Source organism: Osmerus eperlanus, chromosome 2, assembly GCF_963692335.1.
Source record: "Osmerus eperlanus chromosome 2, fOsmEpe2.1, whole genome shotgun sequence".
In the NCBI taxonomy this organism is placed as follows: domain Eukaryota; kingdom Metazoa; phylum Chordata; class Actinopteri; order Osmeriformes; family Osmeridae; genus Osmerus; species Osmerus eperlanus.
Genome location: NC_085019.1, coordinates 3,724,893 through 3,742,235, shown reverse-complemented (window position 1 = coordinate 3,742,235; position 17,343 = coordinate 3,724,893). Strand labels below are relative to the sequence as shown.

General features: G+C 46.4%; 1 protein-coding gene across 1 annotated transcript; it reads left to right on the top strand.

Moving 5' to 3' along the window:
• The first annotated feature begins 224 nt into the window (after window positions 1-224).
• On the top strand, window positions 225-16,374 carry cavin1a (caveolae associated protein 1a). The gene is made up of 2 exons (XM_062446932.1): window positions 225-1,062; window positions 13,167-16,374. Exons 1-2 carry the CDS (start codon window positions 565-567, stop codon window positions 13,953-13,955), a joined length of 1,287 nt encoding a protein of 428 aa, XP_062302916.1. The 5' UTR covers window positions 225-564; the 3' UTR covers window positions 13,956-16,374.
• The last annotated feature ends 969 nt before the right edge of the window (window positions 16,375-17,343 follow it).

Below are 17,343 nucleotides of genomic sequence, written 5' to 3'. Positions count from 1 at the left end.
CATTCCCCATTACCAGTACCAGTGTGTGCCGTTCTGGATCTGGTTCTCTAACGCCCCCTCCCTGCCATATCCTGACAGAGTCTCTCCTGTCAGCAGGGGTGGAGACTGGCACTTGAGGGGGTTTTATAGACTCAGCTTGGGCATGGAAAGAGGTGGAGCTCCAGTGGCAAGGGAAGCAGAGGGGTGGGGGGGGGGGGGGGGCGGGGACCAGGGTGTAGGAAAGGAAAAGTTTGACTGGGTGGTTTCACAGGGAGTCGATGCATTTGAGTCAGGGCACACATGCCTCAGCTGTGAGAGGCTCCGTTCTGTTAGCTGGCCAACATCCCAGGACAAACGCAGAGAGAAAGGAAGAGAGAGGTGATCTGAGAGCGAGAGACAGAAGGGGAGAGACAGAAAGTAGAGTAGAAAGTGTTGAGGGAACCGTGGTGTAGAAGCAGAGGAGACATTTGTCAAAGTAGGGAACAAGTCCTATCTTCTGGACAGCGGGGGCACGACAGGTTTTGTTGCAGCAGTGTATTCTTGTCCTGAGTGAGTGTGCAAGCGGCTTGTGTGAATTGAGCAGCCATGGCGCATTTAGGCGTGAAGATGGAGCAGGTAGCTTTGACTGAGGTGTCCGATGATGACGAAGAGGTTTCCCTGGTGGCCGCAGCCGTAGAGCCAGACACGGACGACGACCCATCAGAGGAGGAGGATCTGGTGCTGGGGAAAGGGTCCGGCAGCAAGACAGAAGCCCAGGTGAATGGAGTCATGGTCCTGACCCTGCTGGACAAGATCATCGGTGTGGTGGACCAGATCCAACAGACCCAGAACGGGCTGGAGGCGAGGCAGCAAGACATGGAGAAGTCGGTGGCGGGCATCCAGGGCGAGCTGGCCAAGCTGTCCAAAAGCCACACGGGCACAGCCAACACGGTCAACAAGATGCTGGACAAGGTGCGCAAGGTCAGCGTCAACGTGAAGACGGTCAGGAACAACCTGGAGAAGCAGGCGGGTCAGATCAAGAAGCTGGAGAGCAACGAGAATGAGCTGCTGAAGAGGCGCAACTTCAAAGTGCTCATCTACCAGGTGAGGAGAGGGGGAAACGGGGGGTTCACTGGTAGAATGATGTGTGCATGGCTGTTTCAATGATCTATACTGTCTATTGACTGGTAAACATGCAAACTTAGGAAGGCTTCATACTGAAGCATGTGATGTGACCAGTTATCCAGCGCGGAACATCTAAGACGCATCACTGCGATTGGTGCATTCCCCCGCGTTGCGAGGGAAAGTTGTGAGGTAGTGTGAAATGCAGCCAAAATGCTATCATAGCGTCACAGCAGCCTTTTCAGAATCAGAATCAGAATCAGAATCAGAATGGGATTTATTCGCTGATTCTGATTCTGATTCTGATTCTTTTAACCCTCGTGCTGCCTTCGGGTCACATGACCCAAAGGTTCATAACGAACCATCGTTGTGTTTACCCAATTTTACCCAATACAAAAACAAATACAAATAATTTTCTTTTAACCATTCCAATGTGGGGGGTCTGAGACAGCCCGACAGTTAAAAGAAAATGCTTCACTTTGTTTTTGTATGAGGTAAATTTGTCGCAATACGACGGTGGGTCACAATGACTGATGGGTCAGAATGACCCGAAGATAACACAAGGGTTAACATCCTCTCACTAGAGTGGAGAAAGTCCTCACACTGGGGCATGAGCTGACCCTGACGTGTGTGTACTATGAAGCGGCGAGATGTTACTGCCTTTTCTGTCGGGTGTTTGAGCACCTTTGAGGACCTTTAAATTGTCAATGATCAGGGTGTGTCGGACAATTGAGGTCTCCTGGTAATTTTTGTATTTATTTCGTATATGTAACTGACAAATCTTCATCTAAAATGTTGATCAATTCTTTAAATGTTTTAGGATTTTCATGTTAGTCGCTGTGGACATTCAGGGAGTCAACTCAGGTCAAGCAAGTAGTAAAGTAAAGTTGGCAGGACGGGCTTGATGGGCACTCCCTCTGAGATGACCCTGCCAGTAAGAACTCTTATTCTTACACATCTTCCTCCATGAGGAGTTTCCCAGCACTGTACAGTGATACTGCTGAGGGCTACACAACAGACGCTGGATACTGAACTTTGCCACATGACGGTTCTACATAGTTATCCTTTATGCTAAATAAAGCAATGAGACCTGAAGGGGCAGATCTGCAGATGGGCCTCATAAACACTGCAATGTCCGTCAGTCCAACCAACGCCCCACGCAGGACGGCTGAGGTGACAGGAAGCTGGCAGGCTCCCCCGCCGTGTAAGATGAAGACATATCTTCTCCTTATATCTGACCTGATCTCTGGTCTCTCGCTGCCAATTCGTCATGTCCTATTTGGCTGTAAAACTCCCAATAACCCAGTGTGAATATAGAATTGCTGAGGCTGCTGTAATGATCCCACAGGAGTGTACACATACTAGTACTAGGAGTAAACAATTCCACTGCACTATAAATTGTGTATCTGTAATACACAAGTATGCTTCAGCAGATGCTTCATAAATACTTAGTGTTGAGAGATTCATGTTTTTGTAATTCTGATTTTCCCAGTGATTCATGGAGGGGTATATCAGCGCTTATTCATTCAATTCTGAATCAACACATGTACACTAGTGAGTGAGAGTCTAACTGGATCAAGTGTTGCCGTGTTTCTATGACCTATTCTTTTTTTAGCCCGCTGTGCTGTAACGTCTGTGTGATAGCAGGATGAGACTTTGGGTAGTTTGCATTCTGGCTCGGGGCTGGATCCGTCAAGGATCTGTAAAGTACCTGTGAATACTTGTCTCCCATTACTTGTCCTCAGACAACATTATGAATAAGGGAACATCGGCACGACTGACTTAGATGCCCCTTGATGTCACAATTTTTCTTAATCAATCTAACATAGTGTCAAACAGTATCCTCTCACACTTCTGCCAGGTGTTTTGGTATGCACCCGTTGATTTAACACACATGAATGGATCTTGCCTTCGAGAGCAGGTGTGTGAAGCCTATATTGAACAGGGTGTTCTGGGGCGTCTGCATTGGCATGGGCGGTCTCATTTTCAGATCCGCCTCCAGGAATGTCCACCGTGGCGGTAGGTTACACTACTGGCATCTAGCAGAAATCTAATCAGAGGGGCGAGAGATTAATAAATTACTCCAGTAAACCAGGGGCCCCCTGCTGTTTGACACGGCCCTGATTCCAACCTCCGCCAGTTTGATTCGGTTTGCGGTTTGTGCGTGCGTATGTATGTCTGTTTGTGTCTGTGTGTGTGAATGCAGGTGCAAGCATATCTGAAGCAACAGGTATTCTGTTTACTGATCCCTTTCTCCGTCAAGTTCCAACAAACCCACGTAGAGGCCTCACATTCCTCATCTAATAAACAATTGTGTCTTACCATTTCCAGCTTTGGTTCCCTCGTTCTGTACACACCTGTGTGACATCAACAAATGAAAACCATGCGGACCTGTAACTGAACCATCACAGCCCGGCAGTGATGAGGCTTCCATGTTACCATGGACACTGAGACCATCTCATTAGTGTCTGTGACTTTCACGTCGCAGTGGTCGTACAGGCCTCCCAGCTCTATTTATTGCCAGCTTCTGCAGGGTGTCAGATGAAATGGCCCTGAAGGAGCAGAGCCAGAGAGTGACAGCATGGCAAATCAACACTGGCTCTGAGTCAGGTTTCACTCCTCCCCCCTTGTCTGCCTCCTGATGTGTCTATGTGTTAGTGCATCTCTCCAGTATCTGATTAGACTAGATTATATTAGATAGACTGGACATCTTTATTGTCTGTTATACATCTTTTATTCGTATTTTTCTTTGGGTACAACAATGACATAACGCTTATAAACATAAATGCACATACCGTGTTATGCAAATGCTGTTGTACTTACAGTGACAGTGTGTGTGGGTGGGTGGGTGCATGTTTGAGAGTGGCCATGCTCTGTATGTGGAAGAGTCCTGTCAGTGTACCATAAGCGTGGAAGTGTGTTGATGTGTGTGTGTCGAAGGAAGTCGATGCGTGCATGCGTGCGTGCGTGCGTGCGTGTGTGCGTGTGTCAGGAGGTGTTTCCGTCCACCACAGGTGTTTCTCTCTTATGTTACTGCGTGCGTCTCTGCACTCTGAGAATAGCCACATTCTTTTAGATTGCTGGCCTCACTTTTTTTTTTCGACACTGATGCTTTATAATTAAACCTGGATTGACAGGAGCAGACAGGCACCAGGAGCAACAGCAGGGGCGCGGTCATGAAGGATCAACCAGTGTTTAGCACACAGCAAAACATCAAACAGTCAAGAAAATCCGCTGTACTGAAAGACCCCTCATGCGCAACATGGACTGATCCACCCGGCCTGTAAACCTCACCTGTAGAAGTGACTCTGTGGGAGTATTGCATCTCGTTCCAGTCCTCGTCTTAAGAGGCCTCCTCCTGTGGTCCCGTTCTGAAAGCGAGGGGCTGGTCCCTCTCTCCCCCCGTCGGAGGGTCCCAGCAACAGCTGGGGGTCTTGTGGTCTCAGCGCTGGTCACTGCTCGTCTGTCATCGACCCTAGTTGCTTGGCGACACCCTATTGACCCAGAGGGCACTCCTCCTCTCCTGTCCTCTCCCTCACCCTCTTCTAACCTCTGCAACACAGATACCCCCGAGGCCCCAGAATGTGGGGACCGTGACGAATGTCTTTAGTCTCTGAAGTGGGCTTGCTTTCACGTGGCCATCTGTTGGTACACAGTTACACATTACCTCCAGGTCTCACTTTGTGTAAGTGGGATGATCTGATCCATGTATGGATGAAGGGCTAGATCACAGTCAGAAAGTCCTGCTGAGGTGGGCTGGGGTGGTGTGTGTGTGGAGGGGTGGAGCTGTAATGGCTAGGATAGGCTGGAGTAGGCTGGGGAACCATAAGGTGTGCTAGCATCATGTCAGGACCACTGACAGCCACATGGCCAACTCTATCAGAGGGGACATCCGTCTTCTCACTTACAACCCGCGTCCCTCCTACCCTCCCCATTCCAGTCCCAGACCTCTGACCCATTTACTCCCAAGGCCTTAGATGTGACCCTTCATCTACCTTCTTTTCTGGGCCTGACCTACACATAGATAATCTACAGGAAAAATTCCCTGCTTGGAACTTCCAAAGATTTTGGCCATGGCAAGCAGTAAGTAGATAGGTAGAGAGCAGTTCTAAGTTAGCCCTCTGATTCACCCCACTGGCATCTCCCTTCCCCCTCTCTCCTCCCTCTCCCTCCCTCCTTCACGCTCTCTCTCTCTCTCTCTCTCTCTCTCTCTCTCTCTCTCTCTCTCTCTCTCTCTCTCTCTCTCTCTCTCTCTCTCTCTCTCTCTCTCTCTCTCTCTCTCTCTCTCTCTCTCTCTCTCTCTCTCTTTCTGATCTATCTCTCTTCCACTCCCCCCAATCTCTTCCATCCTCTCTTTCTCCTCCACTATCTATCTCTCTCTCTCCCCCATCTTCCTGGAGTTTGTAGACAGGCTCTACATTTCACTGTTGCGTGTCAGCTCCTCTGTAGAACATTGCTTCAGAGATCTGATACCGGGGTGCCTGTGTGTGTTGGTGTGTGTGTGTGTGTGTGTGTGTGTGTGTGTGTGTGTGTGTGTGTGTGTGGGGGGGTGTGGGGGGGTGGGGGTGTGTGGGTGTGGGGGTGTGTGGGGGTGTGTGGGTGTGGGGGGGTGTGTGTGGGGGTGTGTGGGTGTGGGGGTGTGTGGGGGTGTGTGGGTGTGGGTGTGTGAAACGTCAGCTAACTGTCCCTCTCACTCACCCCTCACATTTGTGAATTACTCACTGGCATGGTGTTATGTTAACTGCATCGAAGCCACATTATGTCAGTTACTTACAAAAATTGACATATTTCAGACCTAGATGTCAGTACACTTTCAAGTTGACCCCTCTTCTCCTTCCTTTAGAAGGCAGATGATATTTGTTTGCTCGGGAGAAATCCTTACTTTGTTCCGCTTGCCTTGTTGTGAATTGCTTTCAGCTGTGCTGAAACCATCTCCTGTTTTGTTTGATGGACTAAACCATCCATGAGCCAACGATAGCTCTAGGCTCAGTCGTTGGTGATCTTGTAGCGGTCTAATAGTTTGTCTTTCCTCGTACCTCTCCTGGCATTAGGGAGACTACATGAATAATGTATACTATAAGTATCTCTTTGTCCTGTGGCCAGGGAGAAATGCTTGTATTACACTAAAGCTTGGCATGTGCAACATCTAAACACTGTTAGCAAATGCAGCCTCCTTCCCGGGACTGTTTAGTGGTGACTGTGGGCCTGTTGGGAAAAACGTAACTTGTTGTTTTGTCTCAATCATGGGCCTTGCCTTGTTTGTTTCCTGTTCCCCATTAGCTAATCTCAACTGTGACCCCTGTCCGTTGTGCATGAGTGTGTGTGTGTGTGTGTATGTATATGTGTTTATATGTGTGTGTGTGTGGATATGCATGGATTTGTGCGTGTGAATGTGTGCATGTGTTCTTTATTTTCCACAACCTACCAGCCTGGGACCTGTCGAGAACCAAATTTAGCCAGAGTAGTGGCACTTGCAACAACATTTATTCCATTCAGCCATGGGCCTGATGTCAACAGCAAAGCCTGACCCTGATTGGCCGGCTTGCAAACTCGCCACTCCAGACACTACCAGCTGAGCCAAAGATCAGGTCACCTTTCCAATCATACAGGCTCTTGTCCAGGTTTTTGGATCAAATGTTTTTTGTCTCTATATCCTGGTTATAACTAGTTGAGCTGAGACTGTTTGCTGTGAAGCAACAGCCAAAATAGTAATAACTTTGCCAAATATTTCCTTGGTGATCTGCTATCTATCTGCTCTGGTGCTTTGATTATAAATACCCCTGGAGCGATGGTATGGAATGGCAAAGTGTCCCATTTCATTGAGTGAGTCTGAATTTAGCCATCAGCTGCACGGATTGATAGTGTGTGTGCTTGCATGTGTGTATGTGTGTGTGTAGGTGTGAAGACACACTATAGAGGATTGAATTGGGTTTGTGAATTTGGGATTTACTTTGCGTTTCATAACTTAGTACCATTGTGTGATGTGCATGGGAACATATTTCGCACAGCACAGTACTATGCACACCTTTGTGTTTCATCAAGGTTATCCGCTGATATTCCCCTCCTGTGCCGCTACTGATTGGACTGTGTGTTCCTGGCAGAGGCCTGTGAGTTATTGTCTGTCAGTGAGATCTAGGCTGGACGGTTGGCTCGGATAAACCCGCTGACTCCCATAGCATTACATAGGAGGTGTTCACACTGGTCAAGCTTCAGAAACACTCTCACAGTATTGTGCTTAGGAATGTAGCTGTAATGAAGACATATCGCAACCAACAAGTAGTTATCGCTCTTTCTGAGAAGCGGGACATCTCTGGGAATGGATCCCAGAAAAGATCAGGGCCCTGGGATCTCGGAGGAAAACGAAGCAGCACACCCGTCGAATCAGACAAAGATGTGAAATTTGAACGGCTTTCATCCTTGTCTCACTTTTTTCCACCCGACACATCCCTTCCTCAAAAAGTAGTTGCCTAATTAGCTGCGTTAAGATCAAAACCAGACAGGGCAGATTGGATGTCTCTGTGTGTTTCTTATCTCACCAGACATTATCAGACAGGACGGAAGGCTCATTAATCTCTTCTCCAGGCAGGTGCAGCCCCATTCGACACTGAACATTCATTACACTGCAAACCTGTTTTCCATCCTTAGATAAGCAGCCAGACAGTGCTATTTGTCATTTTTATGTGAAATTAATGATCAGGTTGAAGATTAGAATCATCTGTGTCAAATGGAACAATGCTCAATGTAATGCTCAACAATGTAATGCTCTCATGTTGATTAAGTAGGTGATAGGTACGTGTACATGATAAGCTTGTGGAAAAGCAAGTGCTCCATTTTGGTCTGGATCCATGGCAACAGGACTGGTAACCAACGGATTCCTGTGGATTTAGTCAAAGCCGTTTCATAGACAAGGGGTATCCCAGACTCCTATGAGTGAGGTAATAAATCACACCGACGTAAAAACCTAGGGATCTCCTTTCTTGTGTCAGGGTTTATAGCTCCACCATAACTCCAGCACCACAGCGCCCAGAAAAGGACATTCTTTCATTTGGACTACAAGTGGGAATTCTGAGTGTTGGGATTTGTGGACGTCATTGTTCTTTGTCATTCTCTCACATTCTCACTCCATCATATTAGGGCGAAATTGGATATTGGATATTGTAAAAGAATAAGGGAAATGGGAACCCGGTAACTCAGAGAACAGCGTTCCTATTGTGCCTCCTACATCACAGGCTCAGTTGGGAGGACTCCCAGGTTGGCCTGGGGGTGGCCGGAAGCTGACATCTCGCTCATGCGACTATGGAGAGCATGAAATCGACCGGTGTCACAAGGCTAGCAAGCACACCAAATGAACTACTGTGTGGAAATACATTAAGGTCAGCTACCGAATAGAACGTGGGTATTTGTCTCCCCTTATGTGATATGCCTGTGACTCCTTCTGGTTCTCCTTCCTCTATGTCTCTGACTGTCCCGTGGGTCAGGGCCTTTGCTCACTTTGAAAAGTTGAATGCACAGCTGCATGGAGTGGACATGAGCAGGCAGCTGCTTATTTGACTCACCAAAGCAATCTTTCATCACACTGCCTCAGGAGGAATGGGGGGGGGGGGGGTCAGGGGTAGAGGAGAGTTCTGCGGCAAGGGAGTACAGCCATGGATGGGTGCCCAGTAACACTCCTTACCCTACTATGTCAAAGGCACACCACAGCAACAGTTAGGAACAACATGCATTGCCTCACTGTGGTGTTTGAGGTTTCAAATAGTTAGAGCAGTACTTCCATCTCCTCTAGTAGAATACGATCTGTCAGTAACATTTCTTTGACATTTCAAAGAATGTACAGTATAAAAACTCAATATGAATCGATCCACAGCTGGAATTTAACCTGTCTTTGAATGGCGACAGCAAGCGATTGAAATACAGCATCCATTAAAAATCACGTTGTTTCAAATGACTGGGACATCACGATTAGGTTAATCTACAAAATGATGTTGTTCGATACTCGCATCTTCTGATATTAACTGAGAACAACAGAATCTGAGAGAGAGGATTTGTGAGGTAGACGGGGCTATTTGGCCTGGCGTAGAGATTCGACGCCACATTGGCGCTCGTCAAAGCTACTGGTCTTTATTTAATGCAGCTCTGGACAACTGCTCCGTCGTACATGACAACAGTGGCAGATTATAGAATGTGCAGCAGTGCGCATGAGTCAGAGGGATAAAACTGCCTCTAAGTAGAATTCGACTAACTAAAAGCCTTTTACGGTTTAAACAAGCGGAACACAGAGTTCAAACAAATGCAAGAGTACATGTCTGTTATGTCTGTACACTGAGTACACACAGTGACACAGTATTCTAATACAGCTGTGTATGATTGTGCTGTGGTTGTTCCTTTATGTTTGGTAACACGCAACCAATTGGTTACGTCGTCATGCAAGTGTGTGGCTCAAGGAACAATCATGTAAAAGGCTACTTTGAAGTTAATGGTCTGACTTTCTTGGACTCATTATTCAAAGCATAACAGTGTTGCCTGCAGTGAATGACTCACTAACTTTATATTTTTTTACTGTCTTTGGTAGGTCTTATTGAAGTAATAATTTAATTCTCAATGACTTATTTTTCTATCTTGCTAACTCTTTAGAAAGGCTCATGAAATACCGGCATATGAAATGTTTCTGAAGTCTCTCCGATTATAGTCTCTCGCTCTTTTTTCCCTCTCTTTCTCCAGTGGGAGACAGTGAATGTCTTATTTATCATGTTCTCTGAGCCTCAGGCAGATATATTGTCAGACTCTAGCTCCTGAGTAGCGCTTTCCATTGAGAGACCGCTCATGAGCTCAGGCTAATGCCGACAGGTCACCTGTAACACACACACAGACACACAAACACGCGCGCACACACGCAGACACAAACGCGCGCACACACGCTCACACGCACCTGGTGTATCACCAGTTGTTTCCAAAAGCAGTGATTCAGGCCACCCCAGGCCAGGCTTCTCTCTAAGGAAAGACAGCAACGTGAACAAACAGCTCCCTCTTTGAGCCCTCACACACATGCTCAAACCTTAGCCCTTCCACAGGCACTTCTTACATCACACACAAACACACACACACAGACACACACATACACACTCGCTTTCTCCTCACCCACACTCACACGTAGACGTGACTTTTCCATTGCTAGAATCAATAGGAAGAGAGAGGAGAGAGAATTCAGTAGCATGGGAACACCAATGTAGTTTCCATCTCTCCTCTCTCTCTCTCTCTCTCTCTCTCTCTCTCTCTCTCTCTCTCTCTCTCTCTCTCTCTCTCTCTCTCTCTCTCTCTCTCTCTCTCTCTCTCTCTCTCTCTCTCTCTCTCTCCCGTCAGCCCTCCTCTCTCTCTCTTATTGTCCCAGAGAGCAGAAACCACAGAGAGGGAGAGAGCGTGGACAGAACTCTCTTTCCTCCAGTCCGTGGATCTGGTAATGAGACAGAGAACCGCCATAGCGGGACGGCCGCCACAAAGCCCCCTCGCGTAGACATCCCCTCCGCCCTGCTCTCATTTCCTGCACTTGTATGACTTCATTCTCTCCCAGCATGCCGTGCGGTACAGTGTTTCCATTGGCTGCGACGGCTTCCTGTTCCAGCTGCTGATTGTTATTCTGTGAAGAGGCTGAATAGTGAGAGAAGGTGTTCTCAGTCTGAGTCTAGCCTGCAGGGGGGGGGGGGGGGGGGGGCTGAGGGAGGGGGTGTTGGTGGGGGTGTAGACACTTGCTGGCGGGCCAACCCGGGTCTGTTTTCATTTCCTTTCAGCATTGTTGAGGGAGGGTGAGGCGCCTATCAACATATTAAAACACCACAATAGAATCATATCTCCGGTGGAATGCTGCAGTTTTTTTTTGCGACAGGACCGATGACTTTGGGGGATCGATAATTGGACACCTGTGATGTGTCACAAAAACCATTGCAGTTAGGTTAAGGAAGTGTGGCTGGGACTTGCCGGCATAAACTTTTAACAAGGACTTTACACTTTAAAGGTGGTTGCCATGGTGACATGGGCTTCTGTTTATCTGTTGCCATGTTGAGGGGAGGGGATGAGTGTCTGGGGGAGAGGTGGGGGGCAAAATGTTGCAGTGGATGGTAGCCAGGGAATGGTGGGAATCTAGAGAGAGGGAGACAAGCCCAGAATAAACACACTGCCCGCGAGCCGACTCACAGGACCAGATATGGAAGTAATGTCCATTTTACGATAGGTTTCTCTGGTTCCATAGCGAACACACGAGGGGAGATGGTGGAGTATCGGTTGAAGCTATTGTTCAGGTAATCGTCTTTCAAATGGGGAACTTTCCGAGTCTATTTCAGTCACGTTGATTACATCTCTGCTAGTCTGCTGTGCCAACCCAGTGAACAGGTCAAGCACATCTCAACTGCTTCACAATCTCTCCACGCGGAACCTTGATGTAAACATCATTCCCTGTCATGGTAACTCATTTGGCTCCTCTGTATACAATATGTATGCATACAAACACATACTCGCCCCAATCCATCTATTCCTCTCCAGATATCCACGCTTTGATAATGAAGTCACTGTGAGGTGTCTTGCAAGTGTTTTACACGTCCATCTCAGATCTCTTCTATGAACAATACACATAGACAGGAGAGCACAAGTATGATGTGGTGCGCGGTAACAGAAAGAAGAGGAAGTGGAGGGGGAGGGAGGTGGCAGTAAGGTAGGTCAGTATCTCTTCTCTGCCTGCTCATCGATTGATCTGGCTGTTTCATCTAATTGGTTGATGAAGATGGAGGTTTCTCTCAGTGGCCAATCCTGTGTTTCATCAGCCAATCCCTTGCCAGCCAATAGGTCTCTAGTCAACAACCTGAGCCCAGAAAATGTACATCAGATTATCCCTGGCCAGTAATCAATACCTAGTAGAGCAGAAAGGGGAGAGACAGGGGTGGGGGGGGGGGGGAAGGCAGGGATGAGACAAGGGGGTTTGAAGATGAAGGGAAAGTGGGAGGAGTCAAACCACTTGTGATCTTTCCATTCCATGCCCAAACATCCCCTTACTCTGACTCTCAGTCAGAGATCAATCACACACACACGCGCGCACACACCTGCTCAGATGAAAGAATCCCTTCATGTGTCCCTGGATGGAAGCAGCTTATGTGGAGCTCTCACCATGCGGCATCAGGCAACCTCACCTGAACAGGGGTGTTGTGAACAATTCCGAGCCGGGTTGGTTAAAAACTGCCCATGAGTAACATCATGTCCCATGTCCCACGGGGGGGGTAATCATGACCTCACTATGAGCTTGGGGTCTGCACAGACGAGAGGGGAAAGGTGACTCAATCACTCCAAACTAAAGGGAAAATATGCCCGTTTTCAACACAAGCAGTTAGCTTAAAAACAGAACCAATATGGAAAGAGAAGGTGAAAGGGTTCACATGGGGAGGAGAGAGAAAAAATCAGACACACGAATATAGTGAGTAAAGTCGTAGGACTATGTGTGGTGCAGTAGAGTGAAGGCCATTCTGTAGGGCATGCTGGGACAACCGCACGACCCTCCTAGAGTCAGAGAGAGGAACCCTGGGATCAGGGTCAGGTGTTCTGAACATTGTTTTCTCTTGCCCCCCCCCCCCCCCCCCCCCCCGCATGTGGATATCTGATAACACACACAGAATTGTTATAGCATTGTGAAAACCTCACTACCGTGGTGTCGGGGAAACCGACAAGGTGCAGATGTTTGAGTTCAAAGGTCCTCAGTTATTTGTTGAAGGGTTCTCAGAGAGCACAGTATGTTCCATGCTCAAATATTCACTACACATATGGCAGACACAACCTGTCTTCCATATTTATTTCGTTATATTGATTTGATTTAATGCAACTGTTATGAAGGTGCACGTGATATTTCTGGCCACTAGAGGGAGTAAAGACTGCAAAAACGTGATGCACTGAAGCTCAAATCTGAGGCTGTGTGGCAAAATACCACATTCTGAAATAGAATACATGTAATGAAATGGACTCATCCATCTCATGATGAGCATAGTATCATCTTCATTTAGTCTGTGTAAAAATGTCCAATTTAGTAAACATATGCATTCTCTGTGTGTCTGCAGGATGAGATGAAAGCCCCCAAAGCTTCCAAGTCGACCAAGGGGTCTAAGAATGTGCTGGAGGGCGTGGCCGAAGAGGAGGGCGAGGAGCAGGCTGCGGAGGACAGGGATGAAGGAGCGCACCTGGGCCCCACCTCAGAGGACGAGGTGGAGATCGAGGAGATCATTGAGGAGTCGCGGGCCGAGCGCATCAAGCGCACCGGCAAGCAGCGTGTGGAGAAAATCAAGAAGGCTTTCTCCAAAGAGAAGATGGAGAAGACCAAGCTAAAGACCAAGGAGAACCTGGAGAAGACCAAGCAGCGCACCCGTGAGAACCTGGAGAAGACCCGTCAGAAAACCCGCGAGAACCTGGAGAAGACCAAGCACAGTCTGGAGAAGAAGATGGGCCAGCTGGGCACTCGTATGACGCCCAACCAGGAGCGCAAGGAGAAGGTGAAGAAGTCCCTGACCCCTGACCACACGGTGCACGCCCGCTCCAAGACAGCCGTGTACCGCGTGCCGCCCTTCACCTTCCACGTGAAGAAGATCCGGGATGGGGAGGAGGAGGTGAATCAGAGCAAGGAATCGGTGGTGGTGGCTGAGGACGAGGCCCTGGAGGAGGACGAGGCCCTGGAGGAGGACGAGGCCCTGGAAGGCAATGAGCTGGGTCTGCATGTGGAGGTGGAGGAGGGGGAGCTGGTCTGCGTAGACAGCCCAGAGATGGAGGCTCTCCTGGAAGCGGCGGAGGACTCCCAGCTGGTGATGGTGGAAAGAGACCTCCCTACGAAGACAAGCAGTAAACATATCAACTGATAGGCTCAGGACTGGAAAAATGATATAATAAACAGATAAAGAGGATAAAGTGAAGGGAAAAGGAAGAAGAGAGATTTCAATAACAATGACTCAGCATGCATTGTAAGGACTGTCTGGATATGTTCAAAAATCAATATGTACACAATCGTTGATTTGTATTTTTACTTAACCTAACTGGACACATTTCACTGTAATTTCTGCTCATATTAATTATTTAGATTGCAAAAACTAAGCATATTATTCATACACATTTTCTAGGCTTTCAGCATTGTGCTCTTTTTATAATTATAGTCATGCAAAGAGAACTAGTTGGCACCAACGCTGAGTCTGAGGTATCGCTTGTTTATATCAGTTTTCTATGGAATGACCACAATGCAAAAGAGTGAAATTTTTATTTGTGGTTGTAATTTAATGCACAAAAGTTGCTAACAGACATATATAGCAATGTTAATGATAAAAGGAAGATTGTACCTGGTTTGAGGGTTACTGGCATGTGAATTTGTGTTTTGATGAACTGGGAGCCTGAGGGCCTTTCTAAATTGTACTCATGTGTCTATGAAGACAACAGGCTGACATACTGAATGTCTTCCTTGAATGAAGAGTTTACAGAACTGTTCAAGAATGTGACCAGTCACAAGACGGCAGACATACGTATGGCTCTTGCAACACAGGGCCCTTGTTGAAGGTTTGTGTGTAAGACGTTTTTCACTTATGAAAGGAGATGCAGATAAGCAACGTAAGATTAAGATGGAGATCATCGTTTTCCTCTTTCGTCATGGTGGCTAAATATATATAGCATCCCTCCCAAATGAAAAGTGTTTCATAAATTCCTCATAGTATTGTTTTGAGAGATTTGTGAAAACTACTGATATTCATAATTTGTCATGTTATTTTGTTTTTACAAGACAAAATTACTTAGATTTAATTTGAAACTGGGATGGATGTACTCTGTTTAGATGTACTTATAGATAGAGCACAGACTTTTGAGTTGTATGATATTGTGATAGTCAGGAAATAGCTTTCTTTCTCTGTGCCATAACAGTCTAGTTGCCAATGTAACCATAATGCTTCTAGCTGATGTTATATATATATTATCAGACATCTTGGAGTGAGCTTTCATGTCCTTATCAGAGCTGCCATGTAGAATTTAGAACTTGCAATGTATTTTCTCACCACACACCCTTATTCTCTCATGTTGCACAGTGTTTAGATGCTTGCTCCTCCAGCCACAAAAAGTGAATCTCGACAGTATATTCTGAATTGAGACATATGGGCTGAAGACCCTATACTGCTGTGCTATCAACACAGACAGAGCCTTTTAGAGCAGAAGATTGACAACCTTAACTACCCAATGTGTCGCCATGGCCACAGCACTCTAAGCCACTTCCTCTGCTGTAATTGTGAGGATAAACACGAGATGCCCTACAGCTATAGTTGCAGCTAGATAACAGTTTAATAAAATTCTAAATGGCACATGAACATTAAATAGCATTACCAACTTACCCAGGGCTGGGATCCATCTGCCAGAGATTGTAAATGTTAAAGTAGTTTTATAAAGGTAAAGGACCAGGAGAAAATTAATGGCCGCTCCTTGGTCTTAGTGTCTGAATCACTTGGTGAATTTTAATGTAGGGTCAGTTTAATTGTGTGTGATGTGCTGGTATCCGTAAGACTGTATAATGACTGGATTAGCTCAGTGGGTAAATGCCGGTGTTGCCTTGTCCTCTAGTTATGTTTGACAGGCAAGGACTGACAGCACTGTGTAATAGTCATCAAAAGAGAGGGCTTTCCTCCTCTGCCCCAGAGTCCCTGTGTCTGACCTTGTAAAAGAGGGTATGGTGGGAAGGGCCACTTCCACGGAACACCATTAGGATAATCAATAGAGCAGGGAACCTGATTAAGCAGAGTGCTTTCTCCGAGTGTTTGTGTTGGGGGGTGGGCAAAATGGAGCAGACACTTGAAGGAGCACTGTAGATGTGGATTGGAAGGTGAGTAACACATGTCAACCATGTAAGTCCAAGGCCAAATCTAACGATACACACACACACACACACACACACACAAACACACACACACACACACAGGGACACTGCTACCCCCCACTCCTCCAACAACAACAGGTGGAGGATCGTGTACTGAAGTGAGGTCTGGAGGTCTGTTCTGTCCACAACATGTAGCCTGACAAGGCAGTGGCACCGTCTGCTTCTATAAGATGTCGAATGACCAGCCACACAACTGTCACAGATGTGGCCAAGGGGACATGTGACAAAAATGCATCAGCATTGCCTGAACATCAATTAATGGTCATATTGTTCTGTGTAAGCTTCTGATGAACAATGGTGGTGTAATCAAAGCATTTTGCCTAACCACATATATATATATAGCCTACATATATCAATAAAACCTGACTTACACCTGATGGCTTCTCTTATTCCGTGTTTTAAAGCTGTGGTTGAACATCAAAATGTTAAATATGTACTACATTCTGTCTTTCAGTCTTTTAACATTTCTACAAATGACCACACAAGATGACCAAATAGGCTATATTAATATAATATATAATAATATTAGGCCTTAGCCATGATATGCCATGACCTTTCATATCATTACGAAAGAGTACTTGCACAATCAGTTTAGAATTGTCAATGAAGATATCAGGAGTTTCTTGTCTTAGAAACTTCAGATTTGGATGGACTTTCATTATTCCTCTTCAGACAAACCTGTAACTTGTGCATCACTTAGTGTACATTGCAAAAAAAATCCCTACCAGGACAAAGATATTAGTTATGAGCTTTCTTATGCTTAAAACAAGCATATCAACTGAATTTCACTTGATAAGATTTACATAATGTATAATGTACTTTAATTAAGTCACTAGAAAATATATTTGTCTAATATACTTAATATAAATCCAACTAAAGTTAATATTTGAAAACAAGATTATCACACTAAGTGTTTGCAGTTTAGACACTGAAGGAAGTAAATCACCTAGTGGTAGTCGGGGAAAAGAGACAAGGCGAGTACGGTAGTGTCTACAAGGGCAATACGTTCATTGTGTTTCCATCCAAGCAAAATGTGGCCCTATCTCCTAATGTTGTTTATTATGCACCAGACACATTAGTCGCAAAAATATCAGGAACTTGTCAGTACAACGCTGCTGTACTGATGTGAATACATCAATGCTGCTCACGTTTAGTCGTATTAAACCTGTGATGACGTACACACTGCCAGTAATTCAGATGACTTCCAGACCGGCTGTTGCGAAGAATACACTTCCTCCCGCTGTAAGGTTATACTTGTAGTCGCCAACATGCGCGCTAGCGGAGGGAGTTTGGCTTCACAGGAACAGCCTGCATTGCGAGGGCAGTAAACACGATTGAGCGCAACC

Coding starts and splice junctions, on each gene's coding strand:
- cavin1a (XM_062446932.1), top strand. CDS start 565: ATGGCGCATTTAGGCGTGAAGATGGAGCAGGTAGCTTTGACTGAGGTG. Junction 1,063..13,166: donor TCAAAGTGCTCATCTACCAG/GTGAGGAGAGGG, acceptor GTGTGTCTGCAG/GATGAGATGAAAGCCCCCAA.